Below are 10,471 nucleotides of genomic sequence, written 5' to 3' on the forward strand. Positions count from 1 at the left end.
ATGTATATACTTGTTCCCTACTCTCTCTTCTCCCAGTATATTTTGGACATCTTTGCCTTTACTACATATAGTGTATTCCTTCCTTTTTAAAGGAAGGCTTTAAAGGAATACTTTAACCATTCCATTAGTTTTATTGAGTTTTTGGTTCCAACCATTTTAATGATTAAAATAAAAAGAACATAGGAAAAGTGTGTAAGACTTCAGAGGTTGCTTTATTTTGTATAGAACATCAAGACTAGAAATTAGTTCTCCCTAAAGAGCTATTCTAGGGGCAGTTACAAATTTGTCTGTATATTTATTAGTTAAGGTCCAGTTACTTTTTTTTTTTTAAAGTCAAATAGTCCTAATATATTTGATTGAGTATAAGTAAAGGTGTTTTATGTATCAAGTGATTTATTTTTCTTCTTTTGATCGTTAAGCTGATCTGGTTTCATTTTCTTTTTTTCTTCAACAGAGCTCAGAAGCCACGATTAACTCGTACTGCTGTACCCTCTTTCTTGACTAAACGGGAGCAGTCTGATATAAAAAAAGTTCCTAAAGGTGTCCCCTTACAATTCGACATAAATAGTGTTGGAAAGCAGGTAAATTGTTTTCCTCTGTATTTCTGTGAGCCATGCATTTGACACTATTTTAATCAACAAAACATGTTTTTTGATGAATTATAGGATGCCCTGAATATCCTTAGCCCTAGTAAACTACTAATTTTTCTGCTTTATGTTATAGATTTTCCTTTTTTGAATATTTCAAAAGGTCAGTATATGATCTTTTGAGAGGAGCTTCTTTCACTTAGCCTAGTATTTTCAAGGTTCATCCATATTACATCAGTATTTGATTCCTTTTTTTGCTGAGTAATGTTCCATCATATGGCTATCTCACATTTACTCATACATTAGTTGTTGGACATTTGGCTAGTAGTCTTCCTCTGAACATTTTTGTACAAGTTACTGTGTGAAGGTATGTTTTCATTACTCCTTGGCAAATGCCAGCGAGTAGAAATGATAGGACATATGACTCTTTTTAATGTTTTGAGAAAAGGACAAACTGTTTTCCAAATAGTGACTGCACTGTTACATCATTACCAGTATGTATGAGGCTTTAAATTTCTCCACATGTACTCAACTTGTTATTACCTATCATTTGATTACAGCCATCCAAAGTTAACATGATATGGTATATATACACTGCCATGATTTTGACAATTTTTGTAATGCCTTTTGTGTGATCTTGCTAAATTCACTTACTACACTTAATAATTGTAGATTCTTGAGGCAATCTGTGTAATCATATTCTTTCCAAATTCCTTTATAATCTCTGAGTCTCTCCTATATTTATATAATAGCTATGACTTCCTGTACAGTGTTGAATAGAAATGGTGAGAGCATGGAGAAAGCATTAAATGTTTCACCTTTAACAATGATGTTAGCACTGGGTTTTTAGTAAATACTCTTTATTACAGGGAGTTATCTTCTATTCCTAATTTGCTGAAAATGTTTATCATGAATGGTATTGGATTTTTCGGTATCTATTGACATAATAATCTGTGGAATTGAAGATATGACGTATGGAAGAAAATTGAAGATAGAAAGTATGGAAGATGTGAAGTATGGACTAAAATTTGTCCAAAATTTTTTGTTTTTATTTTATTTTGTTGTTACAGAAATGGTGACCTTTCTGTTATTTTGGGTACACTTTCTGTTGCTAGTAAAATCCAGATTTTGATTTGAGCTTGTTCAAAATATTCATATGTCTAAATTTTTAATCAGACACAACTTAAAAAAGTGTCTGCAGAGCCTGAAAATGATTCAGCTCTTTGGGTGTCTAATTTTGTGTAGGCATTGTAATATTATAGGTGTTTTATGTAGTTTATGATGTAGGCTAGTTATAGTGGTTAATAAGTAGGGATTCTGGGGTCTTCGCTGGTGGTGTAGGGGTTAAAGTCTCAATGCTATTAAGCTATCCCAGCCACCTAGGCATGAGTTTGATCTCCAGCCAGGGAGCTAACCCACATGGCACAGCAGATCTTGACTGTTGCTCCTCACTCTGCCTCTGGTAAATCTTCTCACGTCTACACCTCTGGTTTACACTCCAGTTCTTGTATGCATAAATAAATAAAATAAATCCTTAAAAAAATAAATAGGGATTCTGAAGTAAACTTTTCCTGGTTTAAATTTGGATCTGCAAGTAAACATGTTAGCTGACTTAAACTTCACTACATTCACCTCTTTTATATGGTTTCTGTTTGAATTGTGTTCATATACATAAATATTCAGAAATGTTCAAGAAATGTTACTTACTATTACTATTAATTGTCAAAGCAAATAAAGCTTATTATTATTAATTCTTTTGTTTTGTTTTCTCTAGACAGGGATGACTTTGAATGAGCGATTTGGAATCCTGAAGGAACAAAGAGCCACTCTCACGTATAACAAAGGAGGAAGCCGCTTTGTCACCGTGGGATAGATCTTGTGTTAAAAGGGACTCTTGAGTGATGACTGTAGTAAAAGTTGAATTGCTTAAAAAGTTCATCACAGAAATTCAAGAAATATTTCATAATACAAGGCTAAATAACTCCTTATTTTTATTTTTAAAGTTTTTTTTTTAAAACATGTAAAAACGATGCCCTGAAAGTATACCAGGGAATATACCTATCTGTTCGCAAAGGTTTTGTGATTGGTCCAGATAGACCAATTCTCTATTTGATTTTAGTTCTTCTTGCCGCAGAAAAAAGACAGAAAGATAGAAATTGATTATTTTTATGATAGTGGCATTTAGGATCTCATTGCCTTTGCCCATTTTTTACACTTTGTCATGGTAAATTTTGGTCTTCAGAAATAGGAGTAGGTCTCTTTGTTGCTGTCACTTATTCTTTAATAGTGTTGATGTAACAAGTGCTGTTGACTTTTCCTTGTTAAAAGATATTAAAAATATATTAGAATTCCAGTTTTGGGTTTTAAGATTTATGGAAATATCTGGAACTTGGTTCATTTTGTTAGTTTTTGAAAATTGTAACTCTTTAGTGTTGAACTTCTAACAAAACTTTGGTTGTAGGCATTAGTCTCAGTTTAAATGTTGGTGGTTTGAAGGCTATAAATGTGTGTTATAATTATTTGATAGGGGCTTGAAGGAAAAGGACCTCCAAAGTACAAAAATTGAAAGTTGAGTTTAGTAAATAAAGAAAGCATGAAAGGATGCAGGTTGAGGATGGTAACTAAGGTGAAAAACTTTAAAAAACCCAGGTTATAGGATTTAGTATAGTGTTGAGTCTAGTGTCTACAAAGAATTCTTCAAATAAGTGAATTGAGTCCCTTAGATATTTCCATAGTAAAATTAAGTCATAAAGCCCTAGATTTTCTTATTTAAAAGTTAAATTTTGTAAGCTTTTGAGCTTACTAAATTAAAAGTATACAGCTCCAACAATAACAAGTGTATGTCACAAAGAAAAAGAATGCAAAATAGAATTATATTATAATCTTATTTTATACCTTTCATTCAGATTTCTTGTATAAAATTCAGGCATCTATGAAAAAAGGGTCCTCCCTCCCACCACTGGAGGGTTAGGAGGAATTAGTGGCTGTGCCAAGCTAGAGCTAACATTTCTCAGATATAAGTTATGGTATAATGCCAGAATGCAGCAAAATATTCCAGTGACAAGTTAAAAGTTTGATCATTTTGAAACCTGACTTTTTGGTTTTCTATAACACCTTTAAGTAGGTGTTAGTTTCCCCAGAGTATATTATTAGTGTTGATTTTCCCTGTTAAAAAAAGTAACACAAAATTTTCACCCCTGCCTGCCTTGCATTGTATATTAGACTTCATTGTTGTCATATTCTCCTTGGGTTTACTTGGTTTATGCCACAGAAGACTATCAATAATAGTTAAATGCTTATACCAAAGAATTAAATCTGATCCTTAACATCTGGTATTTTGCCAGTATGATATTGATAAGAGATTTTTGGAAGCCAGTCACAATTTGAAAATAATCTCTAGCCTTTCCATAGACCAAGGACTCAGGCAAAACATTTTTGCAAATATGAATGAATGCTTAGATTTGATCCATGAATAACTCATTTTTGACTGGCTTATAATTACTGGCATCTTACTTTAAAACAAAGGGAAAACAGCTGAGCTTGAGTTTGCTGTCTTTAAACAGTTTGTGAAAATACGGTATAAAGTGTGCTCATTTTGTTGTTATTTTAAATACAGTTGTTATTAATGCCTTTTTTTTTAAAAAAAAAAAAAGGCCTTAAAAATTGCCCCAAATATTGACATTAAGTGCATCAAAAAGCATTGTCTTTGTGTATTAAACTTTTGCTCTTCATGTTTCAGTAATTTCATTTTCTTTTTAAATACAACATTTTGCCCTTGTTAAATCTAAATTAAAATTCTTGAGTGCTGATATGGTGTATATAAACAAAAACAGATGCTTTGTTGGAGAAAAATTTTCTTTCTTGGAATGTGATTGTAGTCATCCTTTTTCAACTCTACATGTTTATTTGAACAGGATGCAACTTCAAATTTCCTTTGCATCAAGATGTATACAAAACATTGATGCAATGCATCACAAAATGAAAGTTTGTATTTAATGAGATGCTTTACACTGTAATTTTTGGTGTTTTTGGGAAAAGTTACATTTAGATCTATTCTAAAGCTGTTCATTTTTAAAAAATAAAATGTTACAGGCCTCACATGATTATTACTAGTTATACTGATTGAGTTGTGATTTTTAGAATGCTGTGTGTTACAAAGGATGCTCTAGTAATTATATTTATAATTTTTAGTTTGAAAAGTTAACTATAAACTAAATTGATAAGTCACGCTAGACCCACATTGATTTCCAATAGGAGTTAGCCAGGAAAACTTAATCAAACTTACTTAGAATACAGAATATTGGGTTAGATGAGTCTTTAGAGACCATCCAGTTCAATCCCCCTCTTTTACATCTTAAATGAAATGCAAATTTTTGAGATTTGTATTTTGGAGAGTTATTTTTGGAGAAAAGGGTAGAATGCTTTATGGCTTGTTAACTATCTAAGAAGTGGTAGTAGCCTTGCTTTAGCATTTACAGTATGGCAAGTAAATGTGTGCTAGCAGTGATTATTATGAATTGTCAGTTATTTTGGTATTTAAGCTATATTAAACCCACTAAAAGAGACCAGTGTTAATAATCAGACATGTATTTTTTCAAATAGGCATAAACCTCACAATTTCAATTGTAAGCAAATCAAAAAATTACTAAGTATCAACAAATTTTTGGGCTTCATTGCCTAATGATTATTTTTTGTTACATTAGGTATGTATATCATACTTAGATGTCAATTTTTATAATTCATACAATATACACAGTGTCAGGAGATTTTGTTGTGATTTTATTTCCTATAAGGAAATGAGGGTGAGTTTTCACTACAGAGAATAAGTACCACACTCTCTGAATAAAGGCAATATTGGAACCAAAAATTTCTTTACTTCTGAAGATCAGTATACTGTTGAACTTGAATCAGAACTATATGATAAGTTTCTTTTTGTGTGAACTAAAAAAAGCATGTGGTTCCCTTTAAAAAGAATTCTTTTTGCATAGATACATTTGGGGTTAGTTTCTTTTTTAAAATGATACAAATAAGCATTTACAAAAGTAATTTTGAATTGTGGACCATTAATTAGGGATTTAAAGATGTGCTTATGTAAGTTGTTGACTTCGAATGTCTCTTCCCCTGCCCCTGGCCATTAGTATAAAGTTATCTGAAATCTATTCGACAAAAGCTTGATAAAACAAGAAAATGTAGCTTACCAATGTTTAAAGATAATAAGAAATTACTTCTCTAGTGTGTGTTTAATTTCTACTTAATTACCTTCTAATGAGAAGAAAATCACATGTCTAAATTTTCTTATCTAAAGTTTTAAAAGGCAATAGTTTTTTTTTATTTGTTTTATTTTTCCCCATGATATTGTTAGTTTATTTTGAGGTAACATTGATTTACAACACTATATATGATTTAGGGGAATAGGATCACACTTCTTCAGATACATAATACCACAATGCACCCTCCACCAAAGTACCCAATAATCTACTGTAGACCATTGAGCAGCCTTCTCCCTTTGTTTCCCTCCACTTTTCCCCCAACCACCCCCACCCACAGTAGCTACAATTCTGCAGTCATATTTCTAGCTTGTAAAGGAGAAAAGGAAGAACCAGACTAACAATATATTCAACAAGTCAGTTTCTGTGCTTTACAGGTTAAGAGAATGGCATTGAGCAAGATAAATCTTAGTGCTTTAAATTTATAAAGGGTATTTTTTTTAAACATTATTTATGCATACAGAATTGGGATACAGACCAGAGGTACAAGAGGTGAGATGATTCACCAGAGACAGAATGGGGAGCAAAACAGATCTACTAAAATACACTGCTGAGAGGAGCAGTGGTAGGTCAGGAGAGACCTTTCTGAGCTGTTTGATCCCTGGTTGGGGATCAAACTCAATGCTGCAGTGGCTTCAGATAGCTTCACAGTGCTGTGCTTTAAAACTGCACCAACTATGAAGGGTCCAATAAAGGATATTTTTTAAAGAATATATTTTTTAAGATTATTCATACAGAACTGAGGTACTGGCCAGAGGTGCAGAGGCAGTGAACATTCACTAAAGACATCAAGGAACAGAACAGGTATTTTGATGAAGTGCACTGCTGAGGGGAGCAGTGGGCAAGACAGTTAAGGTCTGCTGTGCCATGTGGGTCATCTCCCTGGCCAGGGATTGAACTTGTGCTGAAGTGGCTGTGGCTAGCTTCATTTGCTGCGCTTTTTTTTTTTTTTTAAAGATTTATTTATTTGGCATACAGAACTGGGATACAGGCCAGAGGCTCAGGGGTGGCGAGAGGCTTCACCAGAGACAGAGTGGGGAGCAGAACAGGCAGATCGACAAAGTACACTGCAGAGGGGAGCAGCGGGCGGGTCAGGAGAGGTCTGCCACACCATGTGGTCACCTCCGGGGCAGGGGCAGGCAGGAATCGAACTCATGCGGAAGTGGCTTTAGCTTCTCAGTGCTGCGCTTTAACCCGCTGAGCCACCAGGGAGGGCCCTGCTGTGCTTTTTTAACCAGTTGTGCCAACAGGGAGGGCCCAAGAATATACATTTCTTGTGAGTAGAAATGGGGAGAGGACTTTCATTCCACATGATGTAATACATTTTAGAGTTGAAGAGAAATATTAAGATTTAAGTAAAACTTTACCCCTGGTTTTGAATGAGTTAGCTTTTGGTCTGTAAAATAAACAGGAAGAAGCATGGAAGTTCTCCATTATCAATTTCTAACATTCAGTAACCCCCACTGCCTACTTTTTTTCAGCTATTCAGGACCATAGAGAAGTAGTAGAATAGGTTATTGATCAAACCATTTTGCAGTTGCTTTTCAGTTCTTTTTTTAATCATGACTTGAACTCACTACACAGTAACTCCTATTGTATCTCATTCTCATAAGTTGTTCTTGTCACTTGTTTTGGGGAGAAAATTGGATGGAAAATTGGATGAAAATTCCCTAATGGTCTGCATTTGTAGATGACACCTCAAATCTTTAGAAGTTAACTCATCAGTCTGTCTTCCAGCGTTTTGTCACCTGGGACTTGTTTTGCCCCATAACTACAGGACTTACTTTTGAACTTTAAATGTCCACAGACGTGTAACCTACTCAAAAATTGTAACTTCTTTCCTTCCAGCCTTCTCTGTATTAGTACAAAACCTCCACACTGTTAGTACAGAATATATTTTATCTCTGCTTCTTTCTACTCACTCTTACTATTTTTAAATTTGTTATAATAAGCCCTGACATTTGGGAGATAATTATAGTACAAAATTAAACTTTCGGGGGCTCTCCTGGGTGGCACAGTGGGTTAAAGCATATACTATGAAGTTAGACACAGCTGCTTCAGCACAAGTTCTATCCCCTGCCAGGGAGGTAACCCACATAGCAGAGCAGACCTCTATGTCACCCATGCTCCCTTAAACAGTGTATTTCATCAATCCACTCTGTCGCTGGTGAATCCTTTTGCTGCCTCCACCTCTGGCCTGCATGAAAACAAATCCTTTAAAAAATTAAACATCTGAGAAATCCTAAAATCTAGTTGAATAGACAAAATAGCATCTTATAAACTTGGTTAGAAGTTCAGAAGCTAGAATTAACTTGATAAGTTGCAATTACAATGGTTTGTAGGTAGGAAGAATGAAACCAAATTAGGGAGAACCTGTTTAGAAGAATTTAGCATAAATGTGGAAGGTAACTGGTAATCAAATATAGATGAGAGAGCCTCCCTTGTGTGCAAGTGGTTATGTCTCAGCACTGAAGCTATCATCAGCCACTATAGCACAAATGTGATCCCCAAACGAGGTAACCCACATGATGCAACAAATTTCTCCTGCTCCTCTCAGCAGTGTATTTTAGTAGCCTGTTCTGCTTCTCACTGTCTCTAGTGAATCCTTTCACCACCACCCCCCACTTCTTGTTTGCTAAGTAAATCTTGTTTGCTAAGTAAATCTTGAAAATATAGATGACATGAGTGACATATTTTAGAAAGATACTGGCTACTTTCTATAATGTACTACTATATAATTATACTCGATCATTGTAGTTGAAATCTCTAGAAGTTATAAAATGAGGTTCTGCTCTAAAATAAGTCCAAGAATAACAAATCAACTTTAAGAAGACCAGAATAACAAATTCATGTATCAGGCAAATGTTTGACAGGGATGACCAATTGAATGACCCATGTTTATAACTTTAATAATCATGACTTGTTACTGAAAAGTAGGACTTATAGTATTAAGAGTTCATAAAACAACTCTCAGCTGTAGTTACTACTTTGACATTAAGATTAAACTTAATTTTTCAATCTTGCATTTAAGTTTGGGGTTTGTTATTCAAGGTTTTATTAGAGTGGAGCTTTGATGATGGGTAGGATCTCTCCAACCTTACTTCGTTTTACTCTGGACTTTCTGGCCTATTGCCTTCATGTTTTCCATGAGAACTGTTAGAAACCATACCTGGGTGTGTTCATGCTTATCAATTCCTTCCAGTCTGAAATATGGCTCTCACCTTCCAGTTTATGTACTGCATAATCCTAAAGATCTTACTCTAAACCTCACTACAGATTGCTTTTCTCCGAATTCTATTAATCGATACCTCCTCACCTATTTTTTGTCTTATTCCCTAATGGCTATACTTGGATTCCATTAATCAGTTTATCTTCTAGGAAAGAGACTTTATATTTGATAGCTTCTTTCAGACAAATAGTAATTAATGGCTTGCAGGGAAAACATATGTCGTAGGAATGCACAGAAAACTTGTTGCAGTATTAAGTGAGGTCCAGTTTGTTTAGATGAAGTGATGTTTTCCATTTTTTCAGTAACTGGTTTTCTTTTTAGCACTTTGGTTTTGCCTTTAATTCACACATTTACATCATTTTTCTTTTACTCAAGTTTGCTTCCTGACATTAATGACATTCATCCTGCTTTGTTCAACAAAATCTTGCCTAAAGTGCCCTATTGTTTAAGATGTTTGCTTTATTTTGTTAAGGGTGATTTTATAAAAGGAGAGTCTAAAATATTTATGGAGTTTGGAACACTTATTTTTCCCTTAGTCAATAACTGATGAATCCACAACTCTTTATTTATGCATACAAGAATTGGGGTACAGGTCAGAGATGCAGGGCTGAAAGGACTCACCAGAGACAGAGTGGGGAGCAGAACAGGCAGACTGATGAAGTACACTACTGAGGGGAGCAACGGGCGAGACAGGAGAGGTCTGCAGTGCCGCGTGGGTCACCTCCCTGGCAGGAATCTAACTCGTGCTGAAGTGGCTGTGGCCATGTTCAAAGTGCTGCACTTTCAGCCAGTTGTGCCACTAGGGAGGGCCCTAATTCTTTTTTTTTTGGGGGGGGGGGCCCTAATTCTTAACTCTTAAGTTAGATTATATCTAGCTATATAGGATGACAGAAGTTGGGAGACGTTTTAGGTTGTATCCCATCGTGCCCTCCTCTAACTATTGAAGTTGTTAACAGAAAATGTTAAACCTTGCGGCTGCCTGAGGGTTGGGAGGGAAGGGAACAAATCAGAATTGAACTCTTAGTGGTAACATACACACGTTGGTTTTTAGTGATGCACACCTAAAACCTATATGCTGTTATAATGCAATGCTACTTTGATTTTTTTTTTTAATTCTAATTTAATGTTTAAATCTAATCTTCCAGTACTGAGGGCGAACGGCAGGGAAGTTTTGGTGGAGCGCGTATTGTCTGAAAGATATTGGGGGAGGCCTGCCGTAAGGAGCTGTTCTAGATTTTATTTCCGTTTTAATTTTCCTTGAAAACCTCAACATACGCGGAGGAAAAACTCCTTGGCTGTGCAGAAGGGCACGGTCGCCGGGCGGATCACCCGAACGCTCCGATTGTGTGTGCCCCTTTCCCCGCCCACCCATCAGTCTGAGTGCGCAT

The 10,471-nt window shown here is 35.2% G+C and overlaps 1 protein-coding gene across 1 annotated transcript in view; it reads left to right on the forward strand.

Moving 5' to 3' along the window:
* Positions 1-4,690, forward strand: part of FYTTD1 (forty-two-three domain containing 1) — a 35,253-nt gene extending 30,563 nt beyond the window's left edge. The window contains exons 8-9 of the mRNA XM_012730437.1: positions 455-581; positions 2,362-4,690. Of these exons, the coding sequence (XP_012585891.1) occupies positions 455-581; positions 2,362-2,460 (226 nt within the window). The 3' untranslated portion in view covers positions 2,461-4,690. The remainder of the gene's footprint in view (positions 1-454; positions 582-2,361) is intronic.
* Positions 4,691-10,471: the final 5,781 nt, after the last annotated feature.

Source organism: Condylura cristata, unplaced genomic scaffold (genome assembly GCF_000260355.1).
Source record: "Condylura cristata isolate star-nosed mole 26May11 unplaced genomic scaffold, ConCri1.0 scaffold00003, whole genome shotgun sequence".
In the NCBI taxonomy this organism is placed as follows: domain Eukaryota; kingdom Metazoa; phylum Chordata; class Mammalia; order Eulipotyphla; family Talpidae; genus Condylura; species Condylura cristata.